This window comes from Sceloporus occidentalis, unplaced genomic scaffold (assembly GCF_023333645.1).
Source record: "Sceloporus occidentalis isolate IW3139 unplaced genomic scaffold, rSceOcc1.0.p SCAF_3, whole genome shotgun sequence".
Taxonomy (NCBI): Eukaryota; Metazoa; Chordata; class Lepidosauria; order Squamata; family Phrynosomatidae; genus Sceloporus; species Sceloporus occidentalis.
The window spans coordinates 160061435-160077338 of NW_028316983.1; the positions used below are offsets into that span (position 1 = coordinate 160061435).

Below are 15904 nucleotides of genomic sequence, written 5' to 3' on the forward strand. Positions count from 1 at the left end.
GAGGGAGGCGCTGCTGAGAGCAGCTCGGGGCCTAGTCGAGGAGAAGGAGGCCATGGCCATGGAGGAGGGCGGCCTCTCCCTGCACGGCTTCAGCGGGCGCCTGGCGGAGCAGCTGGTCCACTTCCACGCCATGCGCCTCCGGGACTCGCTCTTCCTCTGGGTCGGGGACCGGGCCCACCTCGGCAACCTCGCCGTGGCCATGTGCACCCCGCGCGTGAGTCCCCCGAAACAGCCACCGCCACCAAGACATTATTAGTTCTTTTGGACTTCAACTCCCAGAAGCCCTCAGCCATGTTGGACAACGGCCGGGGATTCTGGGAGATGAAGTCCAAAAGCCCTTTCTAAGAGCACAGTTTGAGAGTGATTGAAAGAAAGGAGTTTGCAGCATGAGCTTCCTCTTCAGTAAAAAGCATCTGAGGAAGGAGGCTGAAGTCTAGGGAAGCTCATGCTGCCTCTTTCTTTCTTTCAGTCAGTCTCAAAGGTCCCTCTGCATACTGTTTCTACAGACTAACATGGCTATATCTTTGAATTCTAAGCTTAACGTTTGGGGACCACTGCTCTACACACTCACAGTGCTGCCTCCTGTTGCATTCTGGGATTTGGAGTTTAAAGAAAGCCATTTAGAATCCTCATCCAGAGAGTTCTTAGGCCTCGTTGAACTACAAGCCCCAGAATGCAACAGGAGGCAGCCAGAGCAGGAAAAGCGGCCTAATAGAGCCATAAAAGTATAACGAGGTAATGTTCTCTTATGCAGAAATGTAAATTCATGCTTCTTAGTCATGCTCACAATGGACGTTTTGGGATCCCTCCTGGACAGAAGGCTGAAGTGGAGAATGTGTCCTGGATTGATGGAGAGTTCCTGCATGGCAGAATGGGCTTGGACTGGATGGCCCTTGTGGTCTCTTCCAACTCTGTGATTCTGTGGCATTTGTGAGACATTTGGCCTTCTCTGAGAGAGAAGGCTAAGTGTCTCACAAAACTACAAAGCCCAGAAATCCCATTCATTTGAGCCATGGCAGTTAGAGCAGGGTCAGACTGCATTATTTCTGCAGTGTAGATCCAGGTACTTAATGTCGGAAATAAAGGTTAGCAATTCATTCTTTGTGCAGAAAGAATGTGGCAGACAGAGAAAGCTAACTATCTCAAAATACTACAAATCCCAGCATTCCACATCCTTGAATCCTGGAAGTTTAAAGCAGTCAGATTGCATTAATTCTGCTATGAATGAAGAGGCATCCCAAATATGGTTATCTGCTCTGGTGCCACAACAAACTATAATTCCCAAAATTCAATAGCATTCGAGCCATGGCAGTTAAAGTGGTGTCAAAAGGGATTATTTCTGCAGTGCGGAAGCAGCCTTAATTAGGCTGTGTCTGCACTACAGAACTAACCCAGTTTGACAGCACTTTACCTACCATGGCTCAATGCTACTGGAAGAAGATAAGGGCAGCCACAGCAGCGGGTTTAACCCGTCTTGGTTTGAAGCAATGGCCTTTAAGGAGAGGTTGGTGTGCAGCCCAATCTCATGCATATTGAAGCTGAAGGTTGCATCTGCAATGCAGAAATAATGCAGTTTGACACCACTTTAACTGTTGTAGCTCAAGGTTATGGAATTTTGGGATTTGTAGTTTTGTGAACTATTTAGCCTTCTTTCTCAGACAGCTTTGTTGCCACTACGAATCCCAGGATTCCATAGGATGAAGTCAAGCTTCATTGTTTCTGCAGTGCAGGTTAGATTAAAGTCTGGTTGCAAACATACTGAAGAAGCATCAAGAGTACAGTGCTTGTGCTCTCAAACCCCCCCCCCCGCCCCCATAGGATGGAGCCATGGAAGCTAAAAGCTGTGTCAAACTGCATTGTTTCTGCAGTGCAGATGCTGCCGAAGTAAATTCAGAGGTTGAAGAAAGTAGTAGGCATGTTAGGGTCCTTTGATGCTGCACCATTTTCGGCCATGGGCTGCATCCTATGGAATCCTGGGTTTTGTGTTGTGGCGAGGCACTAGAATTTCCTGGCTGAGAATGTTAAATGCTGTTCCCTAAACTGCAGATCCCGGCATTCCTTAGGATGGAACCATGGCAATTAATGTGGAGTCATCATTGTGCAGTGTGAAAGGGCCCATATTAGTATTTTAGTGGTGAGGAACTTAGGTCCAAAACACACTGCTGAAATGATCCAATTTGAGACTGCTTTAACTGCCCTAGCTCAATGTTAGGGAATTCTGGGAATTGTAGTTTTGTGAGACATTTAGCCTTCTCTGTCAGACAGTTCCAGTGCCACACAAAACTACAATTCCCATGATTTTCTAGCACTGAGGCAGGGCAGTTACAATGGTCTCAAACTGGATTATTTCTACAGTGTGTTTTGGACCATAGTGATGTTGTTGGACTGAAGTTCCCATTAGCCCTAGCCAACTTGGCCAGTGGTCTTGGGAATTGGGAACCCAACACCATTAAGAGAACCATGCATTTCCTATCCCTTTTTTAAAAGGAAGGGCTTTATGGGAGCTTCTAAGTGTTAAGAAATCCTAAGAATTCCTTTCTTCCCTCGTTTGAGTCTTTTAAAGTAGCACCTCACCTCTCTGCCTTTAACTATAGAGGGTGCTGGTCATTTTGTATGGGTGAGGTTGCTTTTTGGATTCCTGGCAAGGAAGGAATGATGCTTTGGTGTAGAGCAAACAGAAAAGACATTTCCTCCCTCTTTCCCTCTGGCTGGCATGGTTGCAGCAATGTGTACTTCGCCTAATGTGTTCTGCTTCTCATGTAGAATTGCTGGCTCTGATTTGGGACTCTTCCTGTAATAGGGCTAGGAAAGCAGCAGTAGCTCCTAGGGTTGCACAGAGTGAAAACTGGAGGAGACACTAGAATTTTATGTGGTTATGAACAAGAGGGATTTCCATCAGGTATTATGTAGTTTTTGTGGGTTTTTGGGGATATGTGGCTGTGTTCTGGAAGAAATTATTCCTGATGTTTCTCCTGCATCTGTGGCTTGCATCTCTAAAGATGCCAGCCACAGATGCAGACGAAACATCAGGAACAATTTCTTCTAGAACACAGCCAGATAGCCTGAAAAACCCACAAAAAGCTATGGATGCCAGCCTTGAAAGCCTCCGACTTTCCAGCAGGTATAGTTTGTTGCCTGGTTGTGTGACAGGACCTGTTGAAATTCCCTCTTCTACACAGCCATTAAAGGTGTAGAAGCCCTATCCATTTACAACACTGTGTCCCAAAGGATTCACTTCAAGAATAACTGGTTTTTTTTTTTTTTTTGCATATACAAAGCTCTCGTGTCAGTTACTTTATTTATTTATATGGTTAGCTGTAAACAAAAAAAGAACCACAGGCCACAAGTTTCTTTACCCCTGGGTGGCTACAGTATGCCATATGAAATCTATATATGTGTAAAGTGACTTGTTTGGATACATGTTTGCACAGCCTAAGCCCTTATGTTAACTAGGATATTCTGGATCCATTCTGGATCCCCCCGTGTAAAGGAAAAAACGCAGAGGTGTGGCAGCGGCGTGTGGGGCGCATGCCGTGGGAGCACGCACCATCGTTTCCTTCTGGTGTGTGCCTCCCTCACTTCCGTTGTGGCTTCCAGGGTATGCTGGAATCCGCGTAAAACACGCCCGCGTGTTTTTTTTTCTCATCCTGGGTGGCTAATGTATGCCATGTAAAATTTATACATAAAATGATATATTTGGATATGTGCTTGCTTTTAAACTGGCTGTGGTTGGTCTGGTTCTAATCTATGTTTCAAGGTATATTCAGCACATGCCACGGAAGCTATCTCTTTCTCTCTCTAAAATAATATGTCTGAGGGATGTGCAATTAAACCAAAAGGCCTGTGTTTCTCCCGGCCTGTCATCATCTTGTCTGGAAGATGCAGGCCATTATCCCTGGGCCAGGATCAGCCAGTCCAGACACAGATCTGGTGGTCCCAGACCAATCCTGGCCTTAATGTGGAATAAAAAGACTGGCTGTTTGCCATTGATTTCCTGGAAACTCCACAGTAAGGGCATCACATGAATTTTGCACTGGGTGATACCAACCCTAGTGATGCCACTGCTCTGTAGCAACAGCTGGCAGACAGGACAACCCCATGCTCCCCTTACCTGTTGCCTTTGTGTCTGCTCCAAAGGCCCTTGCCACAGTTCACCTGGCCAGGCACCCCATTTCTGCAGGTCATGGCAGGGGCAATTGGAGGAGACATAATGTTGGCGGCAGATCCATGGTGCAGTGTGTGGGTGGGCATGTGAACACCGACCTGTTGCTGCACTGCCATGGGTGGAAATCATGGGCAGAATACCACGGGTTTGGACCATGGTATCCTACCTGTCTTTTTAGGCCCACTTTTTAGGCTTGCAGTCCTATACGTGTGTGTGTGTGTGTGTGTGTGTGTGTGTGTGTGTGTGTGTGTATCCCAAGAATTTCATTGGGTTTTCTTAGCTACCTAGAAACAAGATTTATTAAGCCGTGGGACTTGCTTCTATGTAGACCTATAAAACAGAACTGTTGACTGTTACTTGTGCTGTCTACTCTATTGTAGGGCTGATTGTTAGTTTTCAATTAAATGTTTGCTTAGACAACTCTCTTTGGGGGCGCAAGAACTCATCCCTATTCTTTTCATGCAACGTTTGCCTCTGACAGAAATTTTCTGTTAAAGAAGAAGTGCTGAGAAACACATCTCCTTTGTATATGAACACCTGAATATGGAAGTGGTGATGTTGCCTCATTTAAGTAAAACTAGCAATCTGGCTCTGTCTGGCAACAGCTCATAAGGCACTTATTTTCCAGACTCTGATCCTTTTAACTGGAGGTGATAGGACTCACACCCTGGACCTTCGTATCAAAAAGCTGTGATCTGCTTCTCTTCTGCAGATGTGCCTTAATCAGATGCGTCCCAAGATGGGGAAAAGCCACTATTTTTTAACATAAGTTAAAAAAAATCGCCTGTAGTCCTCAATAGTGCCAAAGCGGACAAACACTTGTTCCTATAAAAAGGCCTGAGACAAGGCAATAAAGTTGCAATGATGTATGATGCTATCCATAGTCTTACATAACCGTCTGACTGCTATATAGTTTTTACAAAAAATGTGGGGGAAGTAAACATATGAATGTTGTGACTTATCCATGTTATTCATCATTCTAAAAGAAAATATCCCATAATCCAAATGTAATCCAGAAATAAATGACTTTGGGGAAAAATTGGACATTTTTCCTGACCAAGGGCAATAACTTTTCTCGGTGGGATTGCATGTTTCTGTGAGGCAAGAGACTATACTGATGGCATCAGTACTGTTGGTAGGATCTTCCATTTCAGATAGGCTTTTGCTGAGGAGCCAGACTAAATGTGCCAAGCAGTAACAGCAGTGTGGGTTTGACACTGGCAGAGGAGCCCTGAAAGACAATGGCAGTGTTAGTACTGGGCAGAAGGAGGCACAGTAAGCCCCCTTTGAATGTCCTTTACTACAAAAACCTATGAGACAATCTAAAATGAAACAAAGTAAAGTGGAGGTGAATGCCACAAAAGTGGGCCCACCACCAAGAAAGCCCTGTTGCTCCTGGGCCCAAAACACACTGCAGAAATAATTCAGTTTGAGACTGCTTTAACTGCCCTGGCTCAAAGCTAGGAAACTCTGGTAACTGTAGTTTTGTGAGACATTAGCTGCCTGTCAGATTCTCTAGTACTGAGTCAGGGCAGTTAAAGCGGTCTCAAATTGCATGATTTCTGCAATGTATTTTGGACCCTAGTCCCACTGGTCTAAGGTCAGTGACAGGACTCACCTGTGCAGGTTTGCCTAAGCTTAATGGGACTTACGCCTAGGTAAGTATGTATAACATTGTAGTCTTAATAATGGTGGCTCTGCAAGCAGGATTCATAAGTTTGATTTTGGCATGCCTATAATATCCAAAGGTTGGAAGCAATGTCTGGATTGCTCAAGAAGCTGAGTCAACAGGAGATTAAATTATTTTGATTTTTCCTTTACTGCTGTGGTTTTTCTCTTCTAACCCATATGTCCCCCTCCCCATGCATATGAAAAACAAAAGTTTATTTATATCTCACCTTCCTCCTGGTACAGGGACTCAAATGCAGTTATCATAGCAGACAGAGTGCAAAACCACTAACTAACCCTCTTCTTTTTCCTCCAGGACTCCATTCCAGCATCTACCTTACTCTTTGGCGATGCATCTGACAGTACCTCCAGTTCTTTAGCTCAAAGATTAGGTATGGGTGTGTGTTAAGATCACTTTAAAAGTATGTTTTTCATCTTCAAGGAATGCTAAATCAGGGTTGAGCAACTGTAGGAAGCTAAGAGGTTGGATCAGCCACTTTGGAGGGCTGCACCTCCCACCACAGCTCCTCAATAAAAAAAAAGTCGCCAAATGTAGAAATTCCCAGGAGAGGCCTTTTTAGCAGCAGGAAGGAAAGAGAAGTCATTTCTTGTTTCCTTTCTGTTTTGCAAAAAGGCCTCTCCTGGGCCTTAAATGGCCCAGGGTGCAAAAGTGTGGCAAAAATCCCATCATTGCCCCTAGAGAACATTTGTGGGGATTTTGAGGCAAGCAGTTTTATTTCGTTAAAAGGTCTTTGACCCAGAAGCCTCTGAGGGGGCCACAAAAACAGTGCCTATCCCATTATAGATCATTATTCTGATAGTTTATCCGAAATGAAACCAGGTTCTGGCCCCATGCCAGACCTTTGGACAATTTATGCCAACTACTGAGAACTTTGAATTAGGTGTTTGTTTCTTGTTACTGCTAAATACAGTCAGCCCTGCATATCTACAGATTGGCATCTGTGGATTCAACGATCCACAGCTTGAAAATATTTTTTTTGAAGAATAATTATAAAAAGCAAACCTTTATTTTGCTATTTTATATAAGGAACACCATTTAACAGTACCATTGCATACGATAAGATTTGAGCATCCGCAGATTTTGATATCAAAGAGGGTACCTGGGCCCAAGGCTCAGCAAAAACTAAGGGCCCACTATTATCCTCTGGATTATCTATTCATTGTCTTTCATGCAAGGCTCATGGCTGTCTCTTTTGCTTGTGTTTTAGCCAGCAAGACTAAAAAACAGATTTTTGTCAGCTATAACATTCAGAACACGGACAGCAGCTTTATTCTACTTGTAGAAAACCGAATCAAGGAAGAAATGGCAGCTTTTCCAGACAAATTTTAGCATGGTGTCATTGTAGTATATGTGTTTTGTTTGTATGTCTTTTGTTTCCCAATTTATTTTTACATAAAGTGCCCATTTTTATGTTCTTTCTGTGGTGGAGTGACATATTTGGACAGCAAAGTGCCTTTGGCTTAGTTTAGCTGCTTTGAAGGAATGTAAAAGAAGGGAGGGAGAATACCTGTGGAAATGGATACAAGGGGATCTTAGGCATTTGTGCATTATCTGTTCCCTTGTAATGGATTTTCAGTGGTAAGAAGAGGCAGAAGAAACAGTAGAAAAGGATAAGGGTAGGTGTGGAAGGTGATGACTTCTGGACCCCTGTGAAATTATATAAATGGAGGAGTGCACTTCCCTGGGAACACCCAGTGTAAGGTAAAAAAGTTTAGGGGTCTGAAATTTGGGGCTCAGAAAAATGGAAGCAGTGGGGTTTGGGTGTGAGAACCAGTGTGGTGTAAAGGTTTGGGTTAGGATCCTGGAAGACCAGGGTTCAACTCCCCAGTTGGCCATGGAAACTCACTGGGTGACCCTGGGCAAGTCACTCTCTCAGCATCAGGAGACAAAGGCAACCCCCCCCTCTGAACAAATCTTCCCCCCCCCCAAAAAAAAAAAACAATAACAACCATACCCAAAAAACCATGATAGGTTGGTTCACTTTAGGGGTCAGAAGTCAGAAAGTACTTGAAGGCACACAAGTGTTTGGATAAGATTGCCATCTACTGGATATGGTGGGTATTGCAGACATGATTACTCAATTTCCATCTTTTCTGGTTTAGTTCTAAGTGGGATGTTTGAGGCTGTAACTCCCATCACTCTGGCCATAAACCCTGCTGACTGGGTATGGTGGAATTTTAATCCAAAATCTCTGGAGTAGTACAGTTTGGGAAAGGATGGTTTAAATTAGGTGGCCCACCAAATGATGGGAACTTCCCTCATTCTTGACTGTACTGGATAGATCTGCTGGGACTTGCAGTCCCACAACAGCCAACCCTTCTTTAGATAAATGACTACACTTTGTTATATTTTGGACTGAGCCCAGTCCACTAGGGAGTTCTGTCCTGTTAGTCTAATTAAATTAAACAGACACCTAACAAAGAAATAGAATAATCAAAACTATAGCATGGGTGACGTATTCCCTGCTCCCATTTGCTTACCTTTTAGTGATGTTGTGGATGAATTTGGACCAGATTTTCTCAGAACTGCAGATTAATTCTCCAAGGCAGGATTTGTTCATTATACATTTCTTTCTGCAGGAGATGTTAAATGCCTTCCAATTCTGGGATAAGGAAGTCTGATTTGGCCTTTTTACTCTGCAGCCAAACTATGGCTGACATCCTTTTCAATATTTACAAGATCATAAGCCTTTTCAGTATTTATGATTGTGGAACTTTTGGGACACATATTTATGATAAGTTGTTGCAAGCAGGACCCTGAGATTCTCTTCAGCTGTTTGTCTCAATGCACTGTCACCAGGGAAGTGCTGCCACTGTGGCTCATAACACCCTTGCTTGGTCCATTGTCTGGTTTAAGAGGGTGGGTTTTAGGGGTGGCATTGGCAGGAGTAGCTGGAGTAGTGGCCTTCCACCATCTTGGCTACGTCTGAAAGTGAAGGATCTTGGCTGAGGGTTTTTTGCCTTTTTTTTAAAGAGCATGGTTAAACCCGACCCTTTTTATTCTGAGTAACAGAGGCAATACTGTCATTTCCCCACTACAATCTCCAAGATGCAGAATGTCTTCCCAATCCCAAGTTGGACTGCTTCTAGCTATTGTTTGCCCCTCATGTTGCAGTGATGGGAGACTTTGTGCTGTATTTGCTCAGTATTACGTGTCCATCTGTTCTTGTTAAAATTAGAGGTATTAGTTCTTCGATTATTATTATTATTTATAGTATTTATACCCTGCTCTTCAGCCAAAAGGCTAGTATCCCCAAACTGTATCATGTAGTACAGTCAACAAATAATTCCTAACACAGACATTCATGTTGTGCCACCCCAATGAACACTTTTGACCATTATTTTCAGGGTACCTCTCAATACCAGTTGTCTCAAGAATACTGACAAAAGAAGATTTGATAGCCTTAGTCTATTTCTATGATGCTGTGATTGGTTATCACAAAAGTACTAGTCAAGGAAGACCTCTGGCTACATGTGGTAGGGTTTTTCTATTTGTAACTAAGACCTGCAGCCTTCCAAGTGTTGTCAGACTACAATCCCCATCATTCTGATCATTGCCAGGGGCTGATGGGAATCTAACAACCTCATGTGGTGACTGTGCTTTGGTTTAGTTCTCCAAGGAGTTTTTGGAGCCTTGAGAACAAATGTGCCATGGGTAAGAAACACAGACAAGGCATGGGATGCTAACCGGGCAATGTCTGTTTTTATTCCTGTACATTTACATACAAAGTTGTTTCAGTAGGTACACCGGGTGTAACATCATGCAGACACTTAGCTTTTAAGACTGTTCTTCAGTAGTTGATTTTTTTTAAGCTTGTGCTATGAAGAAGCACCAAACTACTCATGATCAAAAAAACCCATACAGTAACAACAATTAGTCAATAAAACTTCATCAGAAACTGGGGGAGGGGGAGGGGGAGGGGGAGGGGGGAATCTCACCCACTACAGACATTGCACGCTACTCTGTTCCCAAAACATTTGCACACAACACATTGAAAAATGAGGTTCTGTTAATTTTTCTTTTAAAAAAATCAAGTGTGAAAGATCTGCCACACTTTACTGTTGTCTTTCTGTCCCAGCTACAGATGTAATTTCATATGACATTCAAAGTTCTTTTGTTTTAATGGCACTTCTGCATTTGATGAATTATTTTTTTCTCCCCTTGTTTGGCTTTTAGAAACTGGCAACAAAAAGGAAATACTTCCAATTAAATAACAAACAAATGGAACCAACAGTTCAACACACCCAACTATAAATGCATTCCCACAAAGATTAATAAAGTAGTTATCTATTCCATGTAACATAATTTATACAAAAATGTAATTTCTTTCAGAGTTTATTCCAGATATTAATTTTCACTGTGTTAAAAGGTTCTGAGCAAATCATTTCAGTGCTTATTAATAACAGTAGTAGTTAAAAAGCAATATGGACTTGCTGAGCTTGGCTCAGAAAAAGGAAACAAGAGCCAAGTCAGGGGTGTGGAGCATTTCAGTGCTCCAGCTGTTGTTGGATTTCAGCACCCATTTTCTTTCATTATCAGTACTGCTAAAACCCATTGAGAGTTGCTGTCCAACACTGGGAGGGCCACATGTTCCCAAACCCTTGACCTGAATGGATAGTACCTTGAGCAGTGTTTTCCAGGTTGGGATGCAGTTAAGGGCATGTTCCTCTTGAGGGGGTATGTATTTCCCACTCTTGGAATAACAGTCTGCCTTGCGTCTTCAACAAACACCCTGGTTTTTTTTTTAAAACCATCTCTACCAAGTGCTATGTGCCACAGCATGTATGTGTAGTTCCTCAACAAAAGTGAGCATTGAGGTTTGAGCAGGCTTAGGGAGCCTTGGGACATTCGCTCCTAGATGTCCTGGTCACAGCATGGTCAATGTAAGGAATTCTGGGCGGTGTAGTCAAAACATGCTGAACACCAAAGGTACCCTGTTCCTAGTTCAGGGAATCTAGGCTGAAGCCAGCCAAAGTGCTGCTGCTGTTGAAAAAACAGTAGTGCCAAAAGTGTCATGATAGTAGATGTTCATTTCTTATTTGGCTTCTGCTCAAACAGAATTTTTCAGGACCTTTGAAGTGCAATGAAATCACTGCAAAACTTGTTCATCCAAGATAGCAGCTGGATGAACACCATCACTTTATCTTAGCTGCAGATTTCCATTCACCGGGGAAAGTGCCTATCTCACATCTCACTTTTGCTTTTATGCTGTTGCAGAGCCTCATTTACATTCTACAGAGTGGAATGTAAAAAAGTCCACTTGTCCTCCTGACAAAGGGCTAATGGAATTTGCAGCCTACTGGGCAAGTATGTAGTCCCATGATATACAGAGCCCACTACCCCTTACACCTATGGAAAAGGCGAAAGGCCTAAATCCAGGGTGGCCAGCTTGTGGCCCTCCAGTTGTAGTAGTACTGTAAATCCCTCCATTCTTTATAATTGTGTTGTCCAGGGCTTATGAGGGTTGCCACCTAAAACCATTTGGCCACATTAGCTAACCAATGGTCTAATTAAGGGCTACCAGACTGCAATGTACAATGGCTGAACCATTAAAGGCCCAGAAACTAAATGCTGGAGTGACCGATCTGAGTTAACATCAAAAATACCTAAATGAAGAGCTCAGTTATTTCACAGACTTATTTAGAAATTATGGCCTGACTCCTGCTGGGGACTTTTGTCTTTGAATGTGGAATTGCAATTAGGCAGTCTCATAATGCCCGTTTCCAATAAAGGGCTGCTATTACGTTACTACACAGGGGAGCCCACAAAGTGATTGATGCACAACAGGACCGATATGCATTGATCCAATTGCTCATAGGGACAATGACTTGGGAATGCCAATGCACATTGGGACACTTTCCACTTTCCCATTACACAGCTTTGCAATTCACGTGTTTTTTTAGTACCTCTGTTATTTAGCTAAGTAGAGTAGGCCCTCCATATCCATGGATTCTGCATCCATGGAATCAACCATCCATGGCTTGAAAATATTTTTAAAAGAAGTTCCAAATAGCAAACCTTGATTTTCCTATTTTATATAAGGGATACCATTTTACTATGCCATTGTATATATAGGATTGGGACTCATCCATGGATTTTGGTATCCACAAGAAGTGCTGGAACCAGATCCCCACTTGTATATGTAAAGTTATGTAATGTACACTGTGATAAGAAGATTTTAGCCAATATCTGTTCAAGTAGAGAAGTAGTCACTGAGACACTTCAGCAGGCCTGCAACAATTTGCAACACAGCAGCTAAAGTTACAAAAAAGACCTACTAAGGAAGGAAAGACCGAACAGTTGCACAGTGCCATTTGACCAGTTCTTCTAGGAGTTGTTTGTCTGGAGGCACCCAAGGATGATGTTCAAGTTATCTAGGGCAGCACTCAAGCATACTGTGGTGTGTTCTTTTCCCAAGCTGAGCATTTAAATTTTTGCCTCATCTCTTCACCAAGGGTGTCCTGAATCAGTTATTTAATACAAATTACTAGGCCAGTACTTAAAAAGGAAACACGCCAAAAAACCCTCTGAGTTCAAGCACTATGGAAAATTAACTCAAGTTACCTGAAACCCAGCAGACCATTAAAGTTTGGGATGAATTGTAAAGTATGAATTCTAAATGTCAGTTTTAAGACCAAAATAAAATCAAAAGGTTAAGTACATATGCTAATTACCAAGAGCTCCTGTCACCTCACATTTTTCTTTATACATGCTGACACCTTTCTCTCTTACTCTGCTGGTTTGTAAAGTTAAAGGAGCTTCACATTGGAACAGGAAAGTAGAAAGCACAGCAGGTGACATAAATGAGCACAACAGGGAATTCAAAATTGCTAAAATGCAAAAAACTCCATAGGCTGGTGAGTGGTTAGCATGACTAGTATTCTAGTCTACAGATATATGCACAGAGGTGGGAATTAAAAAGCTGTTCTGTACCACATGGACTGCAAAAGTGTTGTGTGTCAGCTCTGCAAGTTGACAATCAATTCTCTCGTCTCTCTAATGCTTCTCCAGGCCCTGCTCCACTGAAAAACACATCCAATTTGTCCTTCAGAGATCTTACAACAAATCCACTGTTCCTGATACATAGCTTGTAATAAAAGCATTATATAAAAGGCAAAAGGCATCACACAAATTTGGCACATGAATATTGCACAATTCAAAAGGCCTTGTTTTGTCTCTCCCCCACCCCCCATTAAAAGGTAAGGTTGTAATTGTCTAGACATTAAAAAGAACAGCAGAAAGATGGCCATTTGGTGGGCAGAGCCAGACAGTTTACTAGAGAGCAAAAAAAGGATTAGGCTCACACTTTTTTCCCCAGCAAGCCTCACAGCAGTGGCACTTCGAGGAGAGAAAAAACACAAGAATTGACCATTGAACAAATCCAGTGTTTCATTATGTTCTTTTCTTCACCGGGCTTGAGAAAGATTTCCCAGAGTGTCTCTTCCTCAGTATGAAAATTAGCAGCTTTAAGACAACATTATTTTGCTTCTCACATACATAAATTTGTGCCTCTTCCCCAGGCCCCTCTAGCAGATTTAGCCAGCCAGCACCAGAGGCTACTGGGCTACTTTGCTGAGTGACAAGCAGTGGGGTATTGAGCTCGGTGCAGGTCTTGGGAATGCAAAGAGCAGTCTGACAGAAGACGGGAAGAGAAACACAGATAAAGTCAAGTTAACAGACAATATTTAGAGCAAAGAAGGGACATGGCAGGGAGGGTGACTTAACAGTGAGCCCTGCCCTTTGCCCGCAAATGCAGGATGTATCTCAAACAAAGTGACTGTCAAATGAATGGTTCAAGACATCACTGCACAAAGGGCTGCTGCACACTTGTAAAATGGCTGTACTACTGGGCAGTCAATCACAAATGGATGGTCTGAGTAGAAGGGGAGGGAGGGAGAACAATTGACTCCAAGTTGTCACAAGTAGTGCAGAACCTGCTCACATGAACCTGGCACTAAATGGCTGTCCTCCCAGAGCCAACATTTAAAGAACCAGCCTTTGCAGAAGGGCAAATGGCTGGCAAAACTGAGTGTCAGCTCTTGAGGGAAGAGGAAAGTTCTTTTGCTTCCCCAACCCACTGTTCCTAACCCAATTTTATGCAGAGGCAAGCCCTGCTGAATTTCAGCACATGCTACCTCCTTTAGGAGTCAGGATATCAAGTGTCTATTTTCAGTCAAGTGATCCCATGGGACCAGCTGATTCAATCTACTGGTGGGTGAGTGGGGTGAGAAATCCTGCAAGAGCACTTAGGATTTTATTTTGGTGCACTTAATGGCCATTTCCTATAGGTTTTCATATTGAAGATGGCAGCCAGCTGACAATACGGCAATGCTATCCTTGAAAAATGGGAGAAATTACTAGTTTCCATACAAAGACTACTCTGGCCATCCAAAGATCCCCTCCAATGGTTTATTCCCCTCCACTTCTATTCCCCCAATCTGAAATTTTAATTTATTGTGTCAGTTCATTTACAGTGTTATCACTTATATTTATCCATTAAAAACTGAACAGTCTTAGGGACTGTAAGGGTCACACAACTGAACCCATGTTGGGACAGCCAGAAATCCAGCCTTGATGCTTCTGAAACAAGCATTGTAGAGTCCTTGACCCTTCTGGCTATCATTTTTTCCTCCCAACTTGGAGATACTCTTCTAAAATACCTAATCATTCTAACACTTCCTGTTAGGTTAAAAACCACTCTTAGTAAAGCACTGAGTTTACCACTTAGCAATGCACTTTTCCTCCCAGACATTGCTTATCATTGTGGATGAACACGTGCAAGACTTCTCTATGGAGAGACACATTTCCCATTTCAGTCCATATGCCTGATTTGCTTTGGGGTGGACGGGGAAGGCTTTGCTTGTGCAAAAGTTTGTTTTCAGCTTTGACTTGCAAGTGGACTCCGCTACCTCTAAAATTTGGAAAACGGCTTTTAAAAAATATACCAGGGCTCACTAGCTAAACTCTACTTCTGCATTCTAGAATTTTAATTTTGAAATTTTAAGTTGAGATTTTTGTATGCACACTAGGTAAACCAGGCTAGGATGAGCATGGGAGAGAGGGAGGACTGGGTAATTATGGAGAGACTGAGAAAATCTGATGAACTGAAAACACCAGTAGTCAATGAATTCATTGTTGCAGCAAGAGATACCTCATTCTGCCAACAAAAAACACAAGAGATGATTTAAAAAACAAAACAAACCCAAGCAAAACAGAAAAACAAACAGAACGAACCCCACAACTTGTTTCTTGGAATGGCTACTCTTCTGGAGAACAACATGGCTTCATGTTTATGGTCAACAAGAGGAAAAAAGGCAGTAAAGTGCTTCATGGAAACAAAAACAAAATCATAAAAATAAATAGAAATATTGAATGGAAGGAGGAAAGAAATGTTCTGATGGGCCTTTCTCTCCAGTCTGCTTGCTTTGAGGATGCCTTCCCCATGCCCTCCAAACACCTGTTTCCAAAGCATTTTGTACTCCAACCAAAGATTCCTACTAGAAGTGGATTTAGCAGCAGAGTCTGATTCCCCTGTGTATCCATCCCTTCTTTCACTGGTTTGTAAACGTTCTGCGGAAAGCCCGCCCATGGCAAAGTGCTCCTCCTCCAACCAACTACATTGCCTTCATCCCATTGGCGGTGACACTCTCGGCCACACTGTCATTCACAGCAGCTGCTGAATCATGGAGGCCGGAGTAATCCTTGAGTTCGGAGTTTGTCAGCAGCAGGGGCTGCTCCCCCTTCTTGTGTGGCAGGAGGGGCTGCCGGGTGTAATGTTCACCATCTGGAATGTTCTCTGGCAGGTTCTGGTTTTTGCTCTCCGGCAAGAGGAGGATACAGATGATGCAAATGAGGGTGCAACAGGCAAATATCACATGGTGGAGGAAGTAGCCTTTCTGGTTGTGGAGCTCCATGATGGGCGCAGTCAACATACCAAAGCCTGCACTGGCCTGGACAAGGCCAAGCCCGCCGCCCCTGAAGAAACAAGCATATCCTTTGTAACTACCAAAATGGATACCTTCAGTTTGTATTCAGTATGACTCTGGTAT

At 43.0% G+C, this 15904-nt stretch overlaps 2 protein-coding genes across 3 annotated transcripts in view; one reads left to right on the forward strand and one right to left on the reverse strand.

Annotated features, from left to right (window-relative positions):
• PSMG4 (proteasome assembly chaperone 4) lies at positions 1–7269 on the forward strand. The gene is made up of 3 exons (XM_089516649.1): positions 1–214; positions 6150–6225; positions 7063–7269. The coding sequence occupies exons 1-3, from the start codon at positions 53–55 to the stop codon at positions 7182–7184; spliced, it is 360 nt and encodes a 119-aa protein (XP_089372775.1). The 5' UTR covers positions 1–52; the 3' UTR covers positions 7185–7269.
• Positions 7270–9535: 2266 nt separating this feature from the next.
• The window catches only part of SLC22A23 (solute carrier family 22 member 23), a 135187-nt gene continuing 128818 nt past the window's right edge, over positions 9536–15904 (reverse strand). For both annotated transcript variants that reach the window (XM_089516650.1, XM_089516651.1), the window contains one exon: positions 9536–15830. In XM_089516650.1, the coding sequence (XP_089372776.1) occupies positions 15470–15830 (361 nt within the window). In that variant the 3' untranslated portion in view covers positions 9536–15469. The remainder of the gene's footprint in view (positions 15831–15904) is intronic.

Coding starts and splice junctions, on each gene's coding strand:
- PSMG4 (XM_089516649.1), top strand. CDS start 53: ATGGCCATGGAGGAGGGCGGCCTCTCCCTGCACGGCTTCAGCGGGCGC. Junction 215..6,149: donor TGGCCATGTGCACCCCGCGC/GTGAGTCCCCCG, acceptor TTTTTCCTCCAG/GACTCCATTCCAGCATCTAC. Junction 6,226..7,062: donor TTCTTTAGCTCAAAGATTAG/GTATGGGTGTGT, acceptor CTTGTGTTTTAG/CCAGCAAGACTAAAAAACAG.